This window comes from Pristiophorus japonicus, chromosome 2, assembly GCF_044704955.1.
Source record: "Pristiophorus japonicus isolate sPriJap1 chromosome 2, sPriJap1.hap1, whole genome shotgun sequence".
Classification (NCBI taxonomy): domain Eukaryota; kingdom Metazoa; phylum Chordata; class Chondrichthyes; family Pristiophoridae; genus Pristiophorus; species Pristiophorus japonicus.
The window spans coordinates 172322741-172349998 of record NC_091978.1 but is presented as its reverse complement, the minus strand read 5'-3'; the positions used below and the strand labels follow the sequence as shown (position 1 = coordinate 172349998).

At 40.6% G+C, this 27258-nt stretch overlaps 1 protein-coding gene across 13 annotated transcripts in view; it reads right to left on the bottom strand.

The window, feature by feature from the left end:
• Window positions 1-1157: 1157 nt before the first annotated feature.
• LOC139242238 (amyloid beta precursor protein binding family B member 2-like) overlaps window positions 1158-27258 on the bottom strand; it is a 470855-nt gene continuing 444754 nt past the window's right edge. For 10 of the 13 annotated variants that reach the window (XM_070870289.1, XM_070870312.1, XM_070870317.1 and 7 more), the window contains 6 exons: window positions 21061-21175; window positions 14174-14261; window positions 7923-8006; window positions 7164-7279; window positions 6411-6593; window positions 1158-5738 (listed from right to left, as the gene is read on the bottom strand). In XM_070870289.1, the coding sequence (XP_070726390.1) occupies window positions 5571-5738; window positions 6411-6593; window positions 7164-7279; window positions 7923-8006; window positions 14174-14261; window positions 21061-21175 (754 nt within the window). In that variant the 3' untranslated portion in view covers window positions 1158-5570. The remainder of the gene's footprint in view (window positions 5739-6410; window positions 6594-7163; window positions 7280-7922; window positions 8007-14173; window positions 14262-21060; window positions 21176-27258) is intronic. The other 3 variants (XM_070870315.1, XM_070870313.1, XM_070870316.1) reach the window with 3 other exon arrangements.

Genomic DNA, 27258 nt, shown 5'->3' with positions numbered 1-27258 from the left:
AAGCCATGGGAGAGGCCACTGAGCGGCCAGAATCCGGGGAGATCTTTTTGCCGCCGTTTTCACCCTAGGAAGTCGGCGCATCTCCGTGAGCGTGCCGAAAAAACGGGTAGGCCAAATTTGGGCCCATGGTCACCATTACTGATACTAGCTTTTTATTCCTGATTTTTTATTTAATTAACTGAATTCAAATTCCACAGCTGCCGTGCTGGGATTTGAACTCACGTCTATGGATCATTAGTCCAGGCCTCTGGATTACTCGTCCCATAACTTAACCACTATGCTACCGTTCCCTATAATTATTAAATATACAAGATCTTTTCTTCCTGCTTGCTACAGTATGCACTATCCAGTCATGTCGGTGATGTGCTCTTAGCCCTTCACCAATTGATTTTCAGAAACTAGCTACTGTAAAAGTGCGCAAGGACAGGATGAAATAACAGTGGGGAAATTCTGTCTCCCCAGCATATGGTTGCATATGGGTAATTAGGAGTGAAGACATTTACTTCATGGTGGAATGCATTGTTGCACTGTGAATAATTTGTCGGCGATTTATGATAGCCCCTGATAAAGTTAGTGGATAAGATTTGAATAGTTCTTCGTCAGTCAGGTATATTGGATGAATTTTGAGCTTATTGCAAAGTCCAGTTTCCAAATTTGACTTCAGTGGAAATGGAAATAGCAGGGAGCTAATCCACAATCCAAATGTACTCATGGTATCTTAATCCACTAAATCCAAGTCTTTCTGTCCATTGCATCACCTCCCAGACTTTAATCCTCAAGCACTGCAATACCTCTACATTTTTATTAATATTGAAAAGTACAAAATCCTTTAAGGTTGTTGGTTTTGGAATAAACTATTACATTTCTGATGTAAAAATGCAGAAATTTTCAAAAGAACTAAATAAAATGACACATGATGGTTCTTTAAAATGAATAATGTCTTAGTAGGTAAATGGTGGCTGCTTCTATTTTTCCACAAACTATTTTTGACTCGTGCAAGTTGCAGTTTGCGTTGCAGACTACGAGCAGAAATATATGACTCCTGAAAGTCACACTAATAAGAAAAAATGCTGTTGACTGTCAATATGTGGAGTGTTTCTCTGTTGTGTGATCAGTTGCAAAATCAGAGGCAGAGTTAAACATACTGTATATGCAGTTTATTCTCACAACGGATTACATTTACAGGTGTAAAATCAGTGGGAAGCAGAAGAGAACAGCTACTGTACTGTAAATCAGTTGCTTAATGCATACTATACAGCTCTAACATAGATCATTTTCAGTAACAATAAGTGTACATAGTTATGAGGAATAAAATAAAAGATAAAATATCAGAGGCCTCAGTGGCTGCCGAGCTGCACAGCTCAGGTTTTTAACATACTCAATTTAAGATGATCAAACAGGTTGGTGGCCCGTTGATATCAAAGCTAAATCTTTAATTTCAACAGATGTCACATCAACCAAGTAATAATTGTTGGAATGTAGAATGCAAGTCACTTTAGCAAGGAGTTCCAAATGGGGAGAAAGAAAAACATATGTCGCACTTGCTCAGTCCACTGTGCAGTGCACTAATGCTGTACTATACATCGAGCCTGGGAGCCAAGTCAATTCAACTGGTCCTCATTGCACTTTGAATTTGTAAGAGCAGGCCATCCAGTGATCTGCAAATAGATAGGACATCCCATTCTGCCAATGAAATGCGCTTTACTCAGTGCTTCTTTTAGCTGTATCAGAAAGTGAGAACTCCAGCAGCTTTGGTTCAAAAACATATCTCTGTTTGTATGTACAGCCAATGTCTGCTTTAAGAATACCGGACTAGGGTAGGGCAGCAACCTCTATAATTTTAAGACTGTCTCTACTACTGACCACATTGCAACTGCAAGAAGGATACATTGAACTCTATGGTCCAAGACTGATCACCACCATGCACACTTGCAAGTGCTAGATTACACCAATAAGTGACATAAATAAAACAAAGTATCAAATATGTATTGCAAAATCCTTTGATGCAATTTTAGGAAAGAATGACTTGATATTTGGCAATCATATCTTTGGAATATAAGGGTGAATATGCCATCCTGCACTCTCAGCATGGCATGACATGCTTGTAGGGAGAGAAGGCTAGACACAAGAATACAACAGTGTAACCTTGATTCTCTGCCCCAGGCTCACTGGAAGTGCAGCACACCTGGTTAGAAATGTGAGACAGTGGAATCATCCTTGTACTGTTTATATTTAATTTGCACAGGTGATGGCCTCTTATGAGCAAGATGTTAAATGGCAAAGGGCATGTTAGAGAAATGGAAGCTGTTAGTCAGCCCTCCTGCACAAGATCTTAAAAAGGGACAGCCATCCACAGAACCCATGACTACATTCCACATTATTTACCTGGTTTCAATGAGAAAGGTTACATGTGGTGTAACACACAATGACCAGAATAGTGAACATCAGTTACTGTACACACCGATAGCTGAAATTATTTCTCAAGCTACTAGGCTCCTGCATAATGACACTCCCTAAAAGTAACAGACTTTAGCCAGTTGATAATTTCTACAGATAATTAAACCAACAGGTAGAAGGGAGTATGTTGGGAAGCACAAAGGGACATGTTAATGACAGCCTGTCTGGTACTTACTTCAGCACCTACAATTATAATAAACCAAATCAGCTTTAAACTTGCTTTGTTCCTGTATCACAACAGTACTTTGGCTCACTGTAATGAAAGAATATGAAAAACTAATATTTAATTATCTTCATGTCAGTCTACAGTATTGAGATTAATTAGTGCTAGCTACACTGTGAGAACCCACAGTAGAACATAATACAACATAATTACCAAAGATATTTCAATATAAAATACAATAAATAAAATAAAAAATATTTTCATTAATATGCTTTCTTTTTTAAAAGTTCACTTGCTGTCTTGCTTAATATAGCTATATGGCATGCAAAGCAGTGACACAGCAATTTGTCTAGAAAGCCACTGCTTGTAATGGATGCATAGATAACATTTGTAACCTAGTTACAACCAGCTTGTCTACTCGTTTATAAAAAAAAATAAGCACTGATATTCTTCTACAGTCTTGCATTTTACAGCAACAAAAGAAACAAAGAATAAAACGGGCTTAGGTAATGGGTGTTTTACCAAATTGACAAAATAATTATCTCTAATGACAGAACATTTGGCCCAATCCAACCTGCATCTTTTAATGCAGATCTGGCTTTGCTGCGATGTGTATTAGTTTTAAATATTTTGTAAAAGCACTGCATACATTTTTGTGATCTCTGATGTAACCCACAGCTTTCCTCTATTTTGTAAATAATCTGCAGCTTCCATTTATATCTCTGCAGCTTGCAAACATTTTGATTAAAGCAATTACAACTGTACCTGTGACACCTCCTTTCTCCCAACAATAAAATGCAAACAAAATTTTAAATGGAGTTCATATTTGATTTTGCTTTTCTGAACTACTGGAGACCAACGAAATATCTACATTTTGTCCAAAGGCATCATTAAATTAGAGAAAGCGATCTATTAGATTTAACTGATTTTGAAGCCCGGCAAAACCTATTGGTACACGGTTAAAACAGAAAGTGAGACAGGGATTTCTTGAAAAGCGTGAGTAAAGACAGTGTACTGCCTGCCATCATTTTGGGAGGTAAATGATTGTAAAGTGAAATCTGTACATTAGCTCTTTGGGTTTATTCCCACTGATCTCTTGCTAATTGTGTACGTGCTCACAGTCCCACTTATAAGAAATCTTCATCCCCACTGTTGCTGTCACCACTAATTTCTACATTAGCATCACTCTCCATGAACTGGATGCTGTATTAGCAGTTTTCACCTCAGTCGAGATCCATCTGCCCTGATCAGGCTCATGTAGCTCCGGTTCAGTGGGTGAATTATGACATAAATTTATAATTTTCCTCTTCCTTGGTTTTTATTTGTAATTCTGTTACTCATTTACCCTTAGTCTTCAACTCAAATCTATCTCCTAAATTTTAAGTAAAAAATGGTAAGAGAGATTTGAACTGGTGGTGACAGCTGCATTACGATTGAAACTTGTGTAAGGAATTAAACTCAATTTACTTCTGCAAACAAAAAAAACACCCCTCAAATGTTTGTCGATTTTTTTTTAATCTAGCAGTTTAAAGCAGGTTGCCCACTTAGGACAACTGAAATTTGAGGATTCCAACTTTCCTTGTTCTGTGATCTGAATGCTTTAAAAAGGCATTAACTAATTCATAATTTTATCAATGTATCACTTCTCTTCCCCCACCCCCCGTCACATTTCCCCCATCTCAAAACAGGAGGAAACTACTGGCATCTTGATTATACAGTACAGCTAGGTAAAATCAAATATGGTATGGAATACTCCCAGGTATTCTTGGCATATTTCCAAATGACATTGCATAAAGCAATAATGCAGATCTCATCAATGAATGACCCAACCAGTAAATAATATAGACCACACACAGCTTCCGAATATTAAAAATGTAAAGATTTAAATGATTAAAAGCTGATATAGTAACTAAAGATTAATTCGTAAACTTTTTTTGTTTTCTAAAAAAATATTTATAGGACTTAAGAATAAGTTTATGGCTTTATGGCTAATTATTGTTCTATGTTACAGGGAAAATGTACATCTTGTGGCTAGGACAATGATTATGAAATGAGCTTATGAAAGCTGACAAAACTGGTGAGCTGCACGTCTCTATGTTTCAACATTAATCTAAGTTGTTTTAATTAGTACTTCCTCCACAAACAGCAAATAGCAGAGCAACAGGGGATCACTCTTGATCACCTTATAAGTCAGGTACACATGATCACACAACTGCAATGGCCTAAAGGATACTACGGACTGAAAGGAAACAGTTCTATTATAGTCTAAACACCACTCACTATTGTAATGTATGCACCTGTGAGTATGCTCACAGGTTTGTAGAGCTGTTGAGTTGTGAGTGGCTTAGCCAGTCATGTGATGGTCACAAGACTCAATAAAACCCCAGCCAGTTGCTTTTGGGGGATCCACGATGTGGCATGTGGTTGTGAGCCTGGTGGATGAACTGGTAATGTGTAGTGTGATTGTTAAACCTTTGCTAATAAACCAACTAGTTCTTAATAGCAATGTATTGCTATGAATTCTTAAGCAAGGAACCCATGAAGCAAATACATTACAACTATGTTACACCAGTATCAGTGACAAAAAAGTGCACTATTAAATACTTCTGGTGTAAGGTTGGTTGTGAGAATTCCAGCCTTAGTAGACAGTGAGACAAACTGCTTGGGCACCATTTAGTCCAGGGCTTATAGAAATTCCAGACACCTTCCATCAGTTAATGAACTCAAACGTTGATAGCAGAAAGTTATTCATGCGCCTCCCAATATGATGTCATGATGAGGAATGAGACAACATGCTCGTCTTACATTAAATCTGACAAACAATATATGTTGAAGACAAGAGGATCAGCATATATAACTTGAAGGCTCAACATCTGCATGGATCATGTTGTGTTTTATATCTCAGTTATTACTAGACTCTAGTGTCTGAAGGGATCTTTCCAGGTCCTCTTCATGGTGATTCAGATACTGGTCGCTTTTGTTTCAAAGTGTCAATGAGTGACAAAACTCCACGTTTTACACTGGTTGTGACACGCCTTGTCACAGAGTCTGTTGGAGGACCAGAAGGGCACATCCTTGGAGGAGGAGGTCTGGCAACTAAACACTTCTGGTACCGAAGCTGCAAATAAAACCAGACATTAAATGCATTTAGTTGTTTTCTTTTTAAGATAATCAAGCACAAAAAATGAGGATTATATTGTAAACAGTTTTACAATCATTAAATTATTTCTTTGAAAAAGTTATATATCTGCCTTATTAATCTTTTCAATTTAAGATTTAACACAGCTACTAAAATCGGATACAAAAATTTAAACCCACAAAATAATGAACATGTAGTACATTTGTAGTTAGCTGTGATACATGAAGAAGCCCAAACTGTAATAAAGCTGCAAAGTCAACTAATAAAAAACATTTAAAAGATAAAGAAAAATAATCAATTTTGCAAAAATCTTAATGTGATAATTACAGAATGATTGGTAATAGCAAGTAAGAAGCCTTGTTTAAAAGATTATGCTGGCATCCATCTATTTGCCAGTCAGGAAGTTAGGAAATAGTGTTGCTGAATCTACTCCAGCAGTCTCAATACGCCATGGTCTGAGAGTTCCCGGTCTTGCATGGAAATATTTCAGTCTGACTAGCAAATCATGTCACAAACACATGGTTTAATAAGTTATTTACTTTTTAATTTTCACAACAATGTGAGTTAGTTTAAGGGACATTGCAGTTTTAAAATATTTTTTAACAAGGTGCCCAGTTATAAACGTAAGAACTTTGTTCAGAGGGTACACACCATACATGCAGCCTGCACAGCCTCAGATACATTCCCTGCATTTGGCTCACACCAGAAGACGTGACACTCAAAACGTTGATTTCCTGTGTCCATAATAAAGGCAAAGGTATGGATGTCTTTCCCCACTCCTATAAATGATAGGAAACGAACACGGCACTCCAACAAAACCTCATCTTCATCCTGCTCCAGGTGGGTGAAGAAAAAGAATGGAAATAGTGTCATAGAAATTTACAGCACAGATGGTGGCCATTCGACCCATCGTGTCTGTCACCTCATTCCTCCACTTCATTGATTCAAACCAATTGATACCTCTCCCACCCCCCAAAAAAAACCAGCAGCCTGGCAGTTCACACCCTCCTGTCATATATAGAGAACAATAGCATGTTTTTTTCCTTTAATAATTTTAGTCAAATGGAAACACTTTAGCAATGCATGAAATTAAAAATTTGGATAATATAAATTTCAATGACACCGACTTTAATCACTAACTAAAAGATAATCATTAAATTGATCACCATCAAGCCACTCCAAAAGCCATCACTGACAGAACCATCTTACAAACTTCCATTAAGCAATGTCTGGTGGAAAGTCTCTCTTTTGATGGAAGTATTGTCACTTTTTCCTCATTAATCTATTCTTTTTTAATGAATTATTATACTTAATGCTATTTAACATGTACTTCAACTGTAAAAAAATACTGTCTGAGAGAAATGGAGGAATTCATACCCTTAGGTAGAAACTTCTATTACTCACCTTCTGCCTTATCACTGTAACAGTGGCATCAGCAACATTCATAATAACAGATATCCAGTCTTCCTTGTTAGTCGTGGCTAGTAAGCTCTCGATTGCACCGTTCAATATTTCTATACCTACCAATAACAGCAGGAAAGTGCAATATTTATTAGTCAACATTCTTCCAATATAATAGCCCCGATATTTACTGAGCTGGGAAGAGTGTGGGGTGGGGGGGGCGGGAGGATTTTCGGATGGGAAACCTGGAAATAATGGTCTCCCACATGTCCTGTGGAATTTAACGGCAGAACGTTTTTTAAATGCTTTCAACAGATTTCCCACCCAACGGTCAGCCAGATTGACAGACTGGCTGGCTGTCAGGCTAGAAATCCGGGGAGTCTGATATCGTGGGAGGGTGGGCAATTCAGACATCATGGGGGGTGGGGAGGATACGGATATTGTGGAGAATAACTACAATTTTTACCTTCCCACCCGCTTCCAACATACCCACCCTTGGGGGTTAAAATTCTCAATGTCTTTTATTGAACATTCACCATATTTAGTTTCATTTTTAAAAATAGCATATTTGGGTTCTTGTACTTATTTGGAAATACCATATCTATACAGATATTAGAATGAATAAAAACTATTTATCGTCCTTTAAAATAGTGCACATATTATAGTAGAATAATATATTAAGTGACGCCTGAATATATTATGTTGGTCTGTTTTTATTCAGAACAAAAACAATAACAATATTTTTAATCCATCATCATTTACCTAATGGTTTGGCCACAGGTAATACACCGAGGTACTGAACGTGAAACTTCTGCACTAGTTCCGTCTTTGGTGTTGGGAAATCTACTACAGAGCATAAACAAATTTAGGCACGTCAAATTATATTTTCTTATATTTTATGCGTTAGCAATATACATTTTCTTACACTTATATGACTTACAGATACCAGCAGAGTTTTCTGTTCGTCTGCTCACCAACCAAGATTCCACCCCATTCATTTTAATGGACAGGAAATCATCATAGGCGGTCCCTCATATCGAGGATGACTTGCTTCCACGCCAAAAAGGATGAGTTCACAGGTGTTTCAATGTAAGACCTAATATTCCAGGTCTCGAACTACATGTTAAAGGGTGGAAGATGCCTGTGCATGGATATTTTTTTTTAAAAACGTGTGATGGCCATTGCACACCAGCCACCACATGGGCTTGACAGAGCTAGGTCTTGGTCCAGTGGCAAGGATTAACCAAGACGGCTGGAGACCAGCTCTGCTGCACGGACCTAGTGCGCACACGTGTGGGCTGGCCCGTGCTGCCCCTGGGCCCTCGCCTTTTCTGGGCTCCGAACTCACGCCTCTCCTGGGCCCCAATCACCTCTCTCCACGATCACTCGCCACTCCTGCACCCAATCTCGTCACCCCTGCTGTACCTATCCATGCTCCAATCAGCGACCTGGACCGTGGTGTGGTCCAATGGCTTTGGCTCTCACAGCAGATCTAACGGCTCTGAGCTCCATTCACCTTGGGGTCATGGATTGCCGATTTCCTCACCAACTGAATCTCAATCATTCAAGATAAAATGTTTCATTTTCTGCATCACAACGAGCACACAGGAAATGCACAGGCAGGTGAGTGCACAAGCGGAAAACTGACCACAAACTCAAATAAGTATATGAAAAGCTAAATACTCAAAGCAACATACTGTAGGTCCAATGTAATCTCAGATTAATTTTTCTTATTGGTTTTTAAAAATAAAAATAAAAATTGCAATAATCCGCCGTAATTTGCGTCCCCTATGGATGGGTACGGGCCCGTAGAGGCCGCACAAGTTCCGGGTTTAGGCCTGAAACCCGGGACTTGCGATCTGTCAAGAATTCTCTTAACAAATTGTACGAATCCCCGGGAAAACGACAACCGCGGGTGGAGAGTTGGGCTATTTGCCCAACTTCTGCCCAGCGAGTCCCCGTAAAATTCTTACACCTAGTAAAAGCAGGTGTAAGGCTTGCTTTTTATCAGCGTAAGAAAGAACAGAAAAATAACTTTTTTCAATAATTTATACATTTAAAAGCCTGTGAAATAAGGTAAGTTTATTTTTAACCCTTTTAAAATAGGTACATTTATTTTTCAAAAAGTTAAGTGTATGTTTTAAATATTTAATTAAATGCCATTTTGATTAATTTTAAATATGTGATGTTATTTATTTATTTGAAGTATACATGTATTTTGGGCAGTATTCCCATCCATGCTGATGAGGATTCTTTCTTTCATTGATTGGGCCGACCCACGTGATCCCAGGGGCACTTGCAATTTAGCCATGTGATCACAGGACCGCAAATCACTGTTGATCCAGGACCATCAGGTAAGTTTGTAGATTTTTTGCTGGTCTGAAACATCCACCAGCGGGAAGCCATCTCAGCCTTGAATATACTCAACAATTGAGCATCCACAGCTCTCTGAGGTAGAGAATTCCAAAGATTTACAGCCCTTTGAAACATAGAAGAAACATAGAAATTTACAGCGCAGAAGGAGGCCATTTCGGCAATCGTGTCCGCGCCGGCCGACAAAGAGCCGCATGGCCCTTGGTCAGCAGCCCTAAAGGTTACATATACACCTATGAACAATGATGGAAAGGCAAAGAGCACCCAGCCCAACCAGTCCGCCTCACACAACTGCGTCACCCCTTATACTAAAACATTCTACACTCCACCCCAACCGGAGCCACGTGATCTCTTGGGAGAGGCAAAAACCAGATAAAAACCCAGGCCAATTTAGGAAGAAAAAATCTGGGAAAATTCCTCTCCAACCCATCCAGGCGATCGAAACTAGTCCAGGAGATCACCCTGGCCGTATTCTATTCCCTGCAGTACTTTCCATTATATCTGCGCTGTCCAACAAAAGGTCATCCAGTCTAATCCCAATTACCAGCTCTAGGTCCGTAACCCTGCAGGTTACTGCACTTTAAGTGCCCATCCAATCATCTCTTAAAAGTGGTGAGGGTTTCTGCATCCACCACTCTTCTAGGCAGTGAGTTCCAGATTCCCACAACCCTATGCATTAAGAAACCCCCCTCAAATCCCCTCTAAACCTTCCACCAACCACCTTAAAACTATGCTCCCTCGTAATAGACCCCTCCACCAATGGAAATAGACCCTTACTATCCACTATGTCCAGGCCCCTCAATATAATGTACATCTCAATGAGGTCTCCTCTCAACCTGCTCTGTTCCAATGAGAACAAACCCAGCCTATCCAATCTGTCCTCATAACTAAGATTTTCCATTCAGGCAGCATCCTAGTAAATCTCCTCTGCACCCTCTCTAGTGCAATCACGTCCTTTCTATAATACAATGGATGACCAGAACTGCACGCAGTAATCCAGCTGTGGCCGAACTAAAGTATTATACAATTTAAGCATAACCTCCCTGCTCTTGTATTCTATGCCTCAGCCAATAAAGGCAGCATTCCATATGCCTTCTTAACCATCTTATCCACCTGGCCTGCTACTTTCAGGGATCTGTGGACAAGCACTCCAAGGTCCTTTTGTTCATCTACACTATTAAGTGGCCTACCGCTTAATGTGTATACCCTTTCCTTATTAGCCCTCCCAAAGTGCATCACCACACACTTCTCTGAATTAAATTCCATTTGCCACTGCTTTGCCCACCTGACCAGTAGATTGATATCCTCCTGCAGCCCATGACTTTCCTCTCCATTATCTACCACACAGCCAATTTTAGTGTCATCTCCAAACTTCTTAATCATACTCCCTATATTTAAATCTAAATCGTTGATATATAGCACAAAAAGCAAGGGACCCAGTACTGAGCCCTGCAGAACCCCACTGGAAACATCCTTCCAGTCACAAAAACATCCATCAATTATTACCCTTTGCTTCCTACCTCCAAGCCAATTTTGGATCCAACTTGTCACTTTGCCCTGAATCCCATGGGCTTTAACCTTCATGACCAGTCTACCATGTGGGATCTGATCAAAAGCCTTGCTAAAGTCCATATATACTACATCGTACGCACTACCCTCATTGACCCTCTTGGTTACCTCCTCAAAAAATTCAATCAGGTTTGTCAAACACGATCTTCCCTTACAAATCTGTGCCGACTGTCCCTATTTAATCCTTGCCTTTCCAAATGCAGATTTATCCTGTCTTTCAGGATTTTTTCCAATAATTTTCCTACCACTGAGGTTAGGCTGACAGGCCTGTAATTACTCGGCCTATCCCTTTCTCCCTTCTTAAACAAGGGTACCACATTAGCAGTCCTCTAGTCCTCCGGCACCATGCCCAGATTCAAAGAGGACTGGAAAATGGTCAAGGCCTCTGCTATTTCCTCTTCTACTTCGCTCAATAGCCTGGGATGCATTTCATCCGGGCCTGGGGACTTAACTACTTTCAAAGCTGCTAAACCCCTTAATACTTCCTCTCTCACTATATTTATTTGATCCAGAATATCACACTCCTCCTCGATAGCAGTATCTGCATTATCCCTTTCCTTTGTGAAAACAGATGCAAAGTATTCGTTAAGAAACCTACCAACATCTTCCACCTCCACACAAAGATTACCCTCATGGTCTCTAATAGGCCCTACCCTTTCTTTAGTTACCCTCTCACTTTTACTATATTTATAGAACATCTTAGGGTTTTCCTTAATTTTATTGGCCAAGAATTTCTCGTGCTCTCTCTTAGCATTCCTAATATCCTTTTTAATTTTGCCTCTTAACTTTCTATATTCGCCTAAAGACTCTATAGTATTTAGCCATTGGTATATGACAAAAGTCCTTAGACATCCAGGGGGCTCTAGAATTATTTTTCCCAGCCTTTTTCTTTGAGTGAAGAAATTTCCCCATATCTCAGTCCTGATCGCTTATCCTGAGACGATGCCCCCTAGTTCTATAATCTCCAGTCGGGAGAAACAACCGCTTAGCATCTATCCTGTCAATCCCCATCAGAATCTTATATGTTTCAATGAGATCACATCTCATTCTTCTACACTCCAGAGTATAGGACCAATCTGCTCAATCTCTCCTCATAGGACAACCTCTCATTCCAGGAATCAATCTAGTGAACCTTTGTTGCACCCTCTCTAAGGCAAGTATATCCTTTCTTAGATATGGAGACCAAAACTGTACACTGTACTCCAGGTGTAATGTCACCAAAGCCTTGTACAATTGTAGCAAGACTTCCTTACTCTTGTACTCCAACTCCCTTGCAATAAAGGCCAACATACCATTTGCCTTCGTAATGCTTGCTGTACCTGCATGTAAACGTTCTATGTTTCATGTACAAGGATATCCAAATCCCTCTGAACACCAACATTTAACAGATTCCCACTATTAAAAATATTCTGTTTTTCTATTATTCCAACCAATGTGAATAAACTCACATTACCCCACGTTATACTCCACCTGCTGCCTTCTTTTCCACTCGATTAACCTGTCTATATTCCTTTGCAGACTCTTGTGTCCTCCTCACAGCTTACCTTCCCACCTAGATTTGTATGGTCAGCAAACTTGCATACTTTGCACTCGGTCCGTAATCGAGGGACCAGTGAAGAGATCACCGCTATCATGGTCCCGGGGGGAAGAGAGAAGATCGGGGACATTGAGGAACCGGGAAGGGGGTGAGGGGCGGGACTCCAGGAAGAAGGTGATTGGAGGCCTTGTGAGGGTGTCTTCACTCACGGGGGTTGGGCTAGGCAGGATCCCTTGATCTTACCTCCTGGATGCAGAAGTCCCCACCTTGCTGTAACTGCTGGGTTTTACGCAGTGTGTAAAACCCATCCACATATAGTTAAAAACAAAATGGAGCTTAAAAAAAAAGAGGCTTCCATCCTCATTATAATATTAAAATTGACGTCACACCCCCCTGCCTGCTCCCTGTCCCACCTCCGTTAAAGCCGGAAGTGGGAGAGTTGGAAGTAGGTTCAGGTTGGGTATCTGATTTTTAACAATTTATCTACCCCTACGCTCCAAACTCACCCGTTTTAAAATTCCCCATTGATCCACGCGGCACCCCACTAGTAACGGCCTGCCAACCTGAAAATTACCCATTTATCCTTGCTCTCTGTTTCCATCCATTAATCAATCCTCTATCCACGCTAATATATTACCCCAACCTCATGAGCCCTTATCTTGTACAATAACCTTCCATGTGGCACCTTTTGAAAATCCAAATAGATGACATCCACTGGTTCCCCTTTATCTACCCTGCTAGTTACATCCTCAAAAAACTCTCATAGATTTGCTAAACATGATTTCCCTTTCATAAAACCATATTGATTCCACCTAATCATATTATGATTTTCTAAGTGACCTCTTACCACTTCTTTGTATGGCCACAGATGAATTATTTTCTTAAATCCATGAGTGAGCTAACTATATTCGCAGGAAGTCAGAACTACAGTTTTTGTCAAAATGTTTTGCACTTTCATTTGTTATACTCATTTTCAGGGTCAGTTCTTGGTAGTTTTCTAGTTTATGCCACCAACGCAATTAAGCTTCACAAATAGATTTATATATTTTTTAAAGTCTTGCATTTATATTGCATCTTTCACAACCTTAGGACATGTGCCAAAGCATGTCACAATCAATGAAGTACTTTTGAAGTATAGCCACTGTTGCAATGTAGGAAACACAGCAACAATTTGTGCGCAGCAATAAAAGACCAGATTATCTGTTTTAGTGATGTTGGTTGAATGATAAATATTTGCAGGACACCGGGAAGAACTCCTCTGCTCTTCTTCAAATAGTGCCATGGGATCTTTTATGTCTAACTGAGAGGGCAGATGGGTCTTTGTTCAACGTCTTTTACGACACCTCTGACAGTGCAGCACTCCCTCAGTACTGCACTGGAGTGTCAGTCTAGGTTATGTGTTCAAGTCTCTGGAGTGAACCCACAACCATCTGACTCACAGGCGATAGTGCTATCACTGAGCCATGGCTAACAACTAAAAAAAAACTACATTCCACTGAAATGGACTAGATCTGTTTTTTCAGTCAAGTGTTACCTTGTAGAGGAACATCGAGGTTCATATTGACTCGTTCCTGAGAGACGCTGCAAGCCACAGCTTTGGCGTTCCTCCGTTCTGCCATAATCTGTATAAATGATCAAAAGGTTATCATTCCAAACTAATGAAACAGAGATAAAGCATTGCATCATACTTACTGCATCAGTTAGCAGCACCTGAGTAAAATTGTGAGATAGAAAGAACAAGCTTGTATTTATATAGGCCTTTCATAGCCTCAGTGTGTCCCAAAGGACATCGCAGCCAACATAGCATTTATTTGCAGTATAGCCACTGTTGTAATGTAGGGAAATGCAGTAGCTAATTTATGCACAGCAAGGACCCACAGACAAATGAAATAAATTACTAGATAATCTGTTTTTAGTGATGTTGGTCTTCTTTGCTTAGCACCATGCAAGATTTAATGTCCACTTGAGCGTGTAGATGGGACCTTGGTTTAACGTCTCATCTGAAATGCAATGCTCTCTCTCTTTTCCCCTTTTCTGGTTTGCGCGCGTGCTCTCACTTTCTGGTTTGCTATTTCGCTTCCTCACTCACTTTCTTTTCCCTCCCTTTCCTGTTCTCCTCCTTTCCTGGTTTATACTCTCTCTTTCTGGTTTACTCCCTCTCGCATTTGTTCCCTCTTGTGCCCTTATCTGGTTTGTGTAATCACTCTAGCTTTCTCTCTTCGCTCTCTCTGTCTTTCTTTCTCTCTTCCCCTTTTCTGTTGTTTGCTATCTTTGGCCACAATCTTCCAATCCTCCTTAGATACAGGAGTGGTGCCAAAGGACTGGAGAATTGCAAATGTTGCACCCCTGTTCAAAAAAGGGGAGAAGGATAAACCTGGCAATTACAGGCCAGTCAGTTTAATGTCGGTGGGGAAGCGTTTAGAAACAATCATCCGGGAGAAAATTAACAGCCACTTGGAGAAGCATGGCCTAATAAAGGAGAGCCTGCTCGGGTTTGTTAAGGGAAAATCATGTTTGACTAATTTGATTGAGTTTTTTGATGAGGTAACAGAGGGTGGATGAGGGCAGTGCATATAGACTTTAAAAGGCTTTTGATAAAGTACCACATATTAGGCTTGTTAGCAAAATTGAAGCCCATGGGATAAAAGGGGCAGTAACAACATGGATATAAAATTGGCTGAGGGGCAGAGAGTTGTGGTAAATGGCTGTTTTTCAAACTGGAGGAAGGTATACAGTGGCATTCCCCAAGGTTCAGTACTATGATCACTGCTATTTTTGATATATATTTATGACTTGGACTTGGGGGTACAGGCCACAATTTTGAAATTTGCTGAAACTTGATTTGCGCTAAACACAATTTCCACTTAAAATGACGCAATCTTTTGCACCAGTTATGCCAATATTGAGGGAATTGCATCAAAAAAAACCCAGCACAATCAAGCAGAAACTCCAAACCACTATGTCTGAAATACATGACAGATTATAGTAAATGGGACCAAGTTTGCCTTACATTCTGAAGTTCAGATGAAACTAATGTCTAACTGTACAAAGGAAGACTAAAACCACAGTAGGTAAAACAGATCGAATACAGCAACATTGGAAATGCTAATCCCAAATATGCACAACAGCATTGTAATGTCCACATTTGCCAAACAAAAACAAGAAAACTGATCAGACCATGTCACTTAACGGACATTCACAGCGACAACTTGTTCGAACCGGTACAGTCAGTTATAAACAATCTCACGTCCAGATGCTCTATTTAGTGGTATGAATAATAACCGTTCTATGATAATTACGTTTACTGGTAAAATCAACATATTCCGTCAAACTATCCAACTGTAGTGTAGGGCTAATTTACCATCCATATACATTTTTAGGGTTGACATTCATATTGCTTTGTTGGTTTTAACATGTAATCACTCTTAAAAGGAATATCATAAGTTAAATAATAAACATTAAATTGCTTTAAACCATCAATCACATCAGCACGTTTATTGTACCAATTTACATGCTGCCATTTACAACAACAACCTTTATATTGCACCTTTACTGGCGCTTCACAGGAGAGTTATCAAACACAATTTGACACGAACCAGAGATATTAGGACAAGGTTGGTTTTAAGAAGGGTCTTAAAGGAGGAGAAAGAGGTAGAGAAGCAGAGAGGTTTATGGAAGGAATTCCAGAGCTTAGGGCCTAGGTAGCTGAAGGGATGCTCAAGAGACCAGAATTGTAGGAGTGCAGATATCTTGGAGGGTTGTAGGATTGGAGGAGGTTACAGAGATAGGGAGGGGTGAGGCCATGGAGGAATTTGAAAACAAGAATGAGAATTTTTAAATCGGGGCATTGCCACACCATCGAGTACATGGGTGATGGGTGAACGGGGCTTGGTGTGAGTTAGGATAGGGCAGCAAAGCTTTTGATGTGCTCAAGTTTATGGAAGGAGAGCATTTGAATAGTCAAGTCTAGAAGTAATGAAGGCATGGATGAACATAGAAGCAGGAGCAGGTTATTCAGCCCCTCGAGCCTAGTCTGCCATTCAATAAAAATACAGCTGATCTGCGATCTAACTCCGTTAACCCGCCTTTGGCCCATATCCCTTAATACCTTTGGTTAACAAAAAGCTATCAATATCCGATTTAAAATTAACAATTGATCTAACATCAATTGCTGTTTGCGGGAGAGTTCCAAACTTCTATCACCCTTTGTGTATACAACTGTTTCCTAATTGCACTCCTGAAAGGACTGGCTCTAATTTTTAGACCCCGAGTCCTAGAACCTCCAACCAGTGGAAACAGTTTCTCTCCATCTACCCTATCTGTTTCCCTCAATATCCTGAAAACTTTGATCAGCTCACCCCTTTAGTGCCCTAACAGCTGCAGGACATCGCTGCAGGAGTTCCTCAGGGCAGTGTCCTCGACCCAACCATCTTCAGCTGCTTCATCAATGACCTTCCCTCCATCATAAGGTCATACATGGGGATGTTTGCTGATGATTGCACAGTGTTCAGTTCCATTCGCAACTCCTAAGATAATGAAGCAGTCCATGCTCGCATGCAGCAATACCTGGATGACATTCAGGCTTGGGCTGATAAGCGGCAAGTAACATTCGCGGCACACTAGTGCCAGCAAATGACTTTCCCCAACAAGAGAGAGTCTAGCCACTGCCTCTTGACATTCAACGGCATTACCATCGCCGAATCCCCCACAATCAATCTCCTGTGGGTCACCATTTACTAGCCACATAAATATGTTTTTACAAGAGCAGGTCAGACGCTCGGTATTCTGCGGCTAATTTCTCACCTCCTGGCTCCCCATAGCCTTTCCACCATCTATAAGGCACAAGTCAGGAGTGTAATGGAATACTCTCCATTTGCCTGGATGAGTGCAGCTCCAACAACACTCAAGAAGCTCGACAGCATCCAGGACAAAGCAGTCCGCTTGATTGGCAGACCATTCACCACCTTAGACATTCACTCCCTCCACACCGGCGCACTGTGGCTGCTGTGTGCACCATCTACTACAAGATGCACTGCAGCAACTTGCCAAGGCTTGTTCGACAGCATTCCCCAAGCCCGCGCTCTCTGCCATCTTGAAGGACAAGTGCAGCAGGCGCATGGGAACACCATTACTTCCAAGTTTCCCTCCAACCCACACACCATCCTGATTTGGAAATATATTGCCGTTCCTTCATCATTGATAGGGAGGGAGCTGCAGGAGTTTAACCTAACAGCACTATGGGAGTACCTTCACCACAGAGACTGCAGCGGTTCAAGAAGGCAGCTCACCACCACCTTCTCAAGGGCAAAAAAAAGGGTTGCATTTACACACTATTTGTAGAGTCAGTGCAAGGCAGGTTGCGCTTAACAGAAACACTAAATTGTAACTGTAAATACTGTAATGTAAATCTGGAGTCAGAGCACTGGGAGTTTAGATTTGCTCTGCTTTGTTGTGGAGTCAGGTCAGATCTCCTGAGTCTGAATTTTCAATAGAGCCTTAGCATTAGTGCAAAGCAATAGGTACTTGGGGAGGCCACACAACATTTTAAAGAGTTACATAATGGGCAGTTTTTGTTTATTTCATCAGTCCTTTCCATTTCTTCATCAGTCAGCCTGGTCAAAGATTGCTCTGTTCTGCTTCATACATCCAGGGTTGAAGCTTTTCCAAAAAGTAACAATGCTAAGTTGCACTTGGTAGAGCAAGGCTTTTTGATCCACTGATTTGTGCTGCTTTTCACCAATCTTTATTACACCAACGCTGCAGTTCTAGTATAATTGCAGTCTAAATCTGTATGCCATTCAGTTAAAATTGCATCTCTAATGCTTCAAATATGACAGCTGATTTTTATAAATACTGCTCTCATTATTTAAATAATAATAACTTTTATTTATATAGCGCCTTTAACATAGTAAAACGTCCCAAGGTGCTTCACAACAGTGTTACAGACAAACAGATAAATGTGACGAGCCACAGAAGAAATTAAGGCAGATGATTAAAAGCTTATTTAAAGAGGTAGGTTTTATTGAGCGTCTTAACGGAGTAAAGAGAGGCGTAGAGGGGAGGGAGTGCCAGAGCTTAGGGCCCAGGCAGCTGAAGGCACGGTCACGGTTGAGCAGTTATAATGAGGGATGTTCAAGAGGCCAGAATTTGAGGAGCGCAGACATCTTGTAGGATCGTGAGGCTGAAAAAGATTACAGAGATAGGGAGGGGCAAGTCCATGGAGTGATTTGTAAACAAGGATGAGAATTTTGAAATCGAGGCGTTGTTTAACCGGGAGCCAATGTAGGTCAGAAAGCACAGGGGTGATGGGTGATCTTGACTTGGTGCGATTTAGTACACGGGCTGCTGAGTTTTGGATGACCTCAAGTTTACATAGTGTGGAATGTGGAAGGCTGGCCAGGAATGAGTTGGAGTAGTCAAGTCTAGAGGCAACAAAGGCATGAAAGAGGGTTTCAGCAGCAGAAGAGCTGAGGCAGGGGCAGAGGCAGGCAATGTTACGGAGGTAGAAAAAGGCGGTTTTAGTTATACTGTGGATATGTGACTGGAAACTCATTTCAGGGTCAAAATATGACACCTAGGTTGCGAACAGTCTTGTTCACCTTCAGATTGATACTAAGGAGAGAGATGGAGTCAGTGGTTAGGGAACGCAGTTTGTGGTGGGGACCAAAGATAATGGCTTTGGTCTTCCCAATATTTAATTGGAGAAAATTTCTGCTCATCCAGTACTAGATGTCGGACAAGCAATCGGACAATTTAAGAGACCATGGAGGGGTTGACAGAAGTGGTGGAGAGGTAGAGCTGGGTATCGTCTGCGTACATGTGGAAACTGACTCTGTGTAATCGGATGATATCGCCAAGGAGCAGCATATAGATGAGAAATAAGAGGGGACCAAGGACAGATGCGGGAGTGGGAAGAGAAGCCATTGCTGGAGATTTTCTGGCTACAATTAGATAGATAAGGATGGAACCAGGTGAGTGCAGTCCCACCCAGCTGGACGACGGTGGAGAGGCGTTGGAGGAGGATGGAGTGGTCAACTGTGTCAAAGGCTGCACACAGGTCCAGAAGGATGAGGAGTGATAGTTTACCTTTGTCACAGTTACAAAGGATGTCATTTGTGACTTTGATGAGAGCAGTTTTGGTACTGTGGCAGGGGCGAAAGCCAGATTGAAGGGATTCAAACACTGAATTCATGGAAAGATGATCACGGATTTGGGAGGCAACAACACGTTCTAGTACTTTGGACAGGAAAGGGATGTTGGAGATGGGGCGATAGCTAGCAAGCAAAGTGGGGTCAAGAGTTGGTTTTCTGAGGAGAGGGGTGATGACAGTAGATTTGAAGCAGAGGGGAACAGTACCTGAGGACAGAGAACCGTTAACAATGTCTGCTAACATGGGAGCCAGAAAAGGAAGTTGGGTGGTCAGCAGTTTAGTGGGAATAGGGTCAAGAGAGCAGCAAGTGGGTCTCATGGATAAGATGAGTTTGGAGAGATTAAGAGGGGAGATCAAAGAGAAACGAGAAAAAGATAAGAGTTTAGGGCTAGGGCAGGTGGGAGCATCCGATGAAGTTTGGCCCTGTGGGTTAGGTGAAGGAAGGGAACTCGCAGAGACAGCTGATCGGATGATCTCAATCTTTGATACAAAGAAGTCCATGAGCTCCTCACACTTGTTGATTTTATTTACCCATCTTCTTGATTCATTCTAGGGATAACGGTTACGTGAGCATATGAACATATCCTCCCTCCTCTTTCTGATGATGCATATAGAAACATAGAAACATAGAAAATAGGTGCAGGAGTAGGCCATTCGGCCCTTCTAGCCTGCACCGCCATTCAATGAGTTCATGGCTGAACATTCAACTTCAGTATCCCATTCCTGCTTTCTCGCCATACCCCTTGATCCCCCAAGTAGTAAGGACCTCATCTAACTCCTTTTTGAATATATTTAGTGAATTGGCCTCAACAACTTTCTGTGGTAGAGAATTCCACAGGTTCACCACTCTCTGGGTGAAGAAGTTCCTCCGCATCTCGGTCCTAAATGGCTTACCCCTTATCCTTAGACTGTGACCTCTGGTTCTGGACTTCCCCAACATTGGGAACATTCTTCCTGCATCTAACCTGTCTAACCCCGTCAGAATTTTAAACTTAACCAAAAGATTACACTTTTCCTCTAAACCGGGGAAAATAAAATATTGGTGACCAATGCCTTATTTCAGCAAAAGCAGTTCATTTTTGTTTTCATGACAACTCAGGATGAAAAGCAGCTTCTTATGCTGAATAATATAACCCTGATCATTATTGGAAAGGCATAATTGATAAAAACCCAGAAATCTTAATGTTGCATACACCATCCAAGGTTAGTGTGAACAATGGCTATTTTTCATTCATATAGAGATGTTGAAGCTGATGGGAACTCGCTTTCACCTTGGAGCAGATTTCGTGAAGACTGGTTGCGATGGCTTTCGCTGGCGTATCACATCGGAACACATGACATTTTAGGATTCGTGTATCTTTATCTCTTGCTACATAGGCAAAATCCCTGCACAAATAAGAATGTGAGACATTAGCTGCAATTAGTTATCTAATCCGTTTCTTGGACCATTTAAGCATTACTTAGTATTTGACTAACCTTTTTTCATTTATCGAGGGAGAAGCATACACTATATTCAACACTAGGACATTATACACACCTGACAATGACACAAGTGACATTATCCTAAAAATATTTGTTGATAATGAACGTTTACTGATATATAGTATAATTAATGGAATAACTTTCTGGCGTATCATAAGCCTAGAAATGACTGGTGACAGTATCTGTGGCCAATGCTTAATGTGCATGTTTAACATTCCTCTGATATTTTGGCAGAGGCATCAATCCATTAAAATAGCAGAGAGAGAAATATTATTAGAATGCATTATGTAGTCCAATGCTGACATTGTCACTGGTACTTTACAGCCTACCATTCACAAATTATAAACCAGACAGATTGTGTATTTTGCAGATTAATTAATTTATTGCAATATTTCATGTAAAAGGGTGTGTTTTTTTTCTTTGCTAAACACCTGGCAGCAATAATTTACAATGTGTGGCAACTTGAGATGGCAACAGAAATATGGCACAACAGTAAAGGCAATCATGTGTAAGATAATGAACTATTTCCCCATTATAAACCAACACTTACCAGTAAACTTAACACAAGCAGTTCAATCTCTGGGTTCAGAGGATGAGCGTAAACCATTTGCAGTTCATGTTCTCCAAACCCCTATACTAGGCACGTATAAGTGATTTATTACAGCAAGTCATTTGCGGCTGCTTATAAAACTGGCACTTCCAGGCGTTCTTAAATGTAAAATTGTGGAACTCGAGTAGAAGAGTACACTACATTTACAGTGTGACAAATGCGTTGTAGATTATATTTTACTGCAGTGTTTACTATCCTCTATGTTACATCAATTGGAAAAACAAAATAACATGGTTCCTAAGAAAAAACACTTCTTTAAATGCATCTCCCAATCTCCAAATAAAATTAAAACATATCCTTTGAAAAATGCCATAACTACAACAGCAGGCTAGATGCTCAAAAGCCACTGGTGAAATTTTGCTCAATCCATCAATCCCTTAACTGAAAGACAGTGCAAATACCAGTAGGAGATCACTGCAGTAAGCCAGAGACAGTATAGCTTTAATGGGCAGAAAATCAAAGGGAATGCACATCCAAACTCCTGGCATGTGCTCCTGGTGCGGAACACTGCACTGAAGGCACACATTTGTAAAATTACCCCTTGTATGCCAACACTTGGCTTGAAGTTAAAGATTAATTTGTTATACAAAAGCTATTAACACAATTAGGGAACTGAATAACAAAGACTAGCAAAAATAAAACATTAACAAATACTGAAGAGTCCATGAACCAGAAAGAAATCAATTTTCAGTAATGTCTATTTAAGAACAAGAGTGAGCGATTAACATAAGGTAGCTCAGCCAATGTGCCACCCTTCCTATCATATGCTTATATAATAGCACAATAGAACTTCTCTGCAATGCTGTTTCTTGGAGGCATATAAAATGTGTGTTAGACAGGGTTAGCTAGTGCCACTGGCCACTATCACCCAAGTAAAGGAGAGAGATTAGGCGAATGTGGAACATCCCATTAGTGATGAAGGTAATGTATCAAATGAGCATTTTAAAGCAAACTATAAATCCCTTCCTCATGAATGGGATCAAAATAGCATTCCAGTATCTTCTAAATATTCTGTTGAACCTAAGTTTTAATATTAAATATTATAATTTTAGTGATTATTCAAATTTATGTGGTACATTAATACTGCAGTGAAGAGAGGAAGTTTTTCATCTCATTTCTAAGCTGTTTTGCTGTCACATTGTAAATTCTGGAAGCTAGCACTGTTGTTCAACTGTATTGTCTTTAACATCCCCCCAAAAAGGAGAGCATACAGTTCCTCACAGGGATTGGAAAAATGTATGGCTTAGAGCCTGAATACTTCATTGTATTTTATTTTACTTAAAAATCAAAATTGGATTTCAAACAGTTTTTTCACAGCCGAAAGGGGTTGTTGTAAATGTGCTTAAGTGCTCACATTCTGAGTGCTGCCATTGTTTTCAACCTTGGCATTTACAGCATCCACATTTTACTGCGAAACATGAAAACCACTTTCATCAAAGGAAAAAACTATTATTGAGTCATAGCTAAAGATTTTCACCAACCCTACAAGCAAAAATACTTTCTATAGCTCTTTAATATCCCTGTTATTTAAATTAAATTGTATTATAGACAGGGTGGAAAAAGAAAGAATTGATTCAACTATTAGATTATAATAACCTTTATTCTACGGAGGTAAAAATCATACAACTGGTATGAAAGGAACCATCTTCTAGACAGCGATGTAGCCAGAAGCAGAAAGCCCTTGTTTGAAAGTGAAGCTCTTTATCTTTCTCTCTGCACCAGCCCCAAAGATGGAATTGTGTTTGATAAAGTGCCACATAATGGGCTTGCCAGCAAAGTTAAAGCCCATGGAATAAAAAGGACAGTGGCAGCATAGATACAAAATTGGCTAAGTGACAGGAAACAGAGATTAGAACATAACATAAGAAACAGGATCAGGAGTAGGCCATTTGGCCCCATGAGCCTGCTCCACCATTCAATAAGATCATGGCTGAACTGGTCTTGGGCTCAGCTCCAATTCCCTGTCCGCTCCCCATAACCCTTCACTCCCTTATTGTTCAAAAATCTGTCTATCTCCACGTTAAATACGTAAAATGACTCAGCCACCACAGCTCTCTGGGGCAGAGAATTCCACAGATTTACAACCCTCTGAGACAAGAAATTCTTCCTCATCTCAGTTTTAAATGGGTGACCTCCTATTCTGAAACTATATCCCCTAGTTCTAGATTCCCCCACGAGGGGAAACATCCTCTCTGCATCCACCTTGTTGAGCCCCCTTAGTTTCTTATATGTTTCAATAAGATCACCTCTCATTCTTCTAAACTTCAATGAGTATAGGCCCAACCTACCCAACCTTTCCTCATAAGTCAAACCCTTCATCTCAGGAATCACTCTAGTGAACCTTCTCTGAACTGCCTGCAATGCAAGTATATCCTTTCTTAAATAAGGAGACCAAAACTTTTCGCAGTACTCTAGGTGTGGCCTCACCAATACTCTGTACAGTTGCAGCAGGACTTCTCTGCTTTTATACTTCATCCCCTTTGCAATAAAAGCCAACATTCCATTTGCCTTCCTGAATAATCTACTGCAGTTGTATACTAACCTTTTGTGTTTCATGCACAAGGACCCCCAGGTCCCACTGTACTGCAGCCTTTTGCAATTTATCTCCATTTAAATAATAATTTGCTTTTTTGTTTTTCCTTCCAAAGTGGATAACCTCACACTTTCCCACATTATACTCCATCTGCCAAATGTTTGTCCACTCACTTAGCCTGTCTATATCCCTTTGAAGATTTTTTGTATCCTCCTCACAACTTTCTTTCCCACCCATCTTTGTATCATCAGCAAACTTGACTATATTACACTCGGTCCCTTCATCCAAGTCATTAATATAAATTGTAAATAGTTGAGGCCCCAGCACCAATCCCTGTGGCACCCCACTAGTTACCATTTGCCAACCGGAAAATGACCCATTTATCACAACTCTGTTTGCTGTTAACCAATCCGCTATCCAAGTTAATATATTCCCCACAACCCTGTGAGCTTTTATCTTGTGCAGTAACCTTTTATGTGCCACCTTATCGAATGCCTTCTGGAAATCCAAATACACCATATCCACTGGTTCCCCCTTATACACTCTGCTTGTGACTGAAATGTCTGTAAGCTTGTAATGTTTGTAGTGCCACACTGCGGATGTGGACATATTGTGTACTGCAATTGCAGAGTTAATCATTAAACAGAACCAGGCAATTCCGGAGACTTCCGAGAGAGCTGCCTGCCATGTTAGGAAGCTGTGTATGCTGTGCTCTGTGAATATATCACATTTAGTGACTGAGATGGTATTTTTCCGATGATTTAAAGCTTAAATTTTGTTGGTGAAGGATTGAGCCAGCTGACAAAGAGAGTTTGGAAGTTTCTGTCTTTGGAAAAAAGCTACAAAATCCAAGGTAAAATGCAGCACATGGTGTGAACAGCTAGAGATTAAAATGGCAGGTGTAATCGGATATTTGGGTGAATATAGGCATGACCGGGAACGTTTAAAAGCGTATGTGGATCGGCTAGAATTGTATTTCACTGCAAATAACATAATCGAAGTTCCAGACAATGCAGTCCAGAACCGGGCTGTGTTGGAACGTAAGAAAGCGATCTTCTTATTGGTGGCAGGTCCGGCATTATACGAAACCCTTGTAAATCTGCTTGTGCCTGACGAGCCAAAGGACACAATGCTTAAAGAGATTTTAACAAAGCTGGAGCAGCACTATAATCCCAAACCATTAGAAATTGCTGAAAGCTATCGTTTCGGGATATGAATCAAACGGCTGATTAAAGTATCAGTGATTACGTCATAGCATTAAAAAAGCTATCGATACACTATAATTTTGGAAACTTTCAAAACCGAACATTACGGGATCGTTTTGTTTGTGGGGTGAAAAATGATGCGATCAGAAGGAAGGTATTGACGACGGATGACTTGACTTTTGAGATTGCTTGTCAGACAGCGAGGTCGATGAGCATGGCCGAACAATATTCCCGAGAATTAAATACTGATTACGGTCGTCAGTCAACCGAGGTAAATCACCTGCAGGTTCAAAGTAAAAGACGGGCATGGCCGAAAGTCTCAGAAACTGGAAATTCTAACAGAGCGTCGAAGTCGTGCTCTTGGTGTCTAGGACAACACATTGCTCAAAGTTGTCCATACGTGAAGGCAGAGTGTTTCTTCTGCAGAAAGACTGGGCATCTTGCGAAGGTATGCCGACTGAAGGGTAAACCAGTTTTTAAAGCTATGAGTCCAGCGTTCAAAGCTATGGGTAGAAATCCAAAGAGACTACATAGCATGGAAGAACAACAACAGGACGAGGAGATGTTAGAGTTACATGTCATCAGGAGTACGAGGTTAACGGACAGCAATTCGGAAAACATCAAAATCCACATAGATGTTGCGGGATTCAAGATACCAATGGAAATTGACACGGGTGCATCCGTGAGTGTAGTACCGGAGTCACTGTACCGCGACAAATTGCGTGATTTTCAACTGGAGAAATCCAAGATAGAGCTGCGAGGCTACTCGGGAGAGAAAATTCCTGTGGTAGGTCATATCACCGTACCAGTGAAATATAAAGATCAATTTCAGAACTTGCCTCTAATAGTAATGAAAGGAGACAAGCCTGCCTTACTAGGAAGAAATTGGTTGAGCTCCCTGAAGCTGGATTGGAGTAAGATTTTCTGTGTGGAAGCGAGATTTTCAGCAACGGATGAGGTTATCAAGCAGTATCCGAAGGTGTTCTGTGAAACGGGCAGTCCAATCCAAGGCTTCAAGGTGAGTGTCAGGGTACAGAAGACGCTAGATCGGTTTACTACAAGCCACATTCCGTACCATATGCACTCAAGGAGAAAGTTGAGCAAGAACTCAAAAGACTAGAGACTGAGAACATTATTTGTAAGATAGATCGATGTAATTGGGCTGCACCCATTGTTGTTGTACCTCAGTCCGATGGTAAGGTAAGATTGTGTGGCGATTATAAAGTAACCGTAAACCAGGTTCTAGAGGGTAATGTCCCCAATACATTGCCGAATATAGAAGATTTGTTCACAACACTGACAGGTGGTCAGATTTTCTCAAAACTGGATTTTACGAATGCCTACTTACAGCTTGAACTAGATGAGGAGTCCAAGTCATGTTTGACTATAAATTCTCATCTAGGCCTATATCAATTTAATAGGCTACCATTTGGAGTGTCTTCTGCCCCTGCCATATTCCAAGGGGTGATGAAACAGATTTTGCAAGGTATTGAAGGGGTAGTATGTTATTTGGATGACATACTAATTTCAGCACCAAATAGTCAAATTCATAATAACATATTGAATGAAGTCCTCAAACGGTTAGAGGAGCACAGAGTATGAGTGCCTGCTTGTAAGTGTGAGTTATTTAAAAACTCAG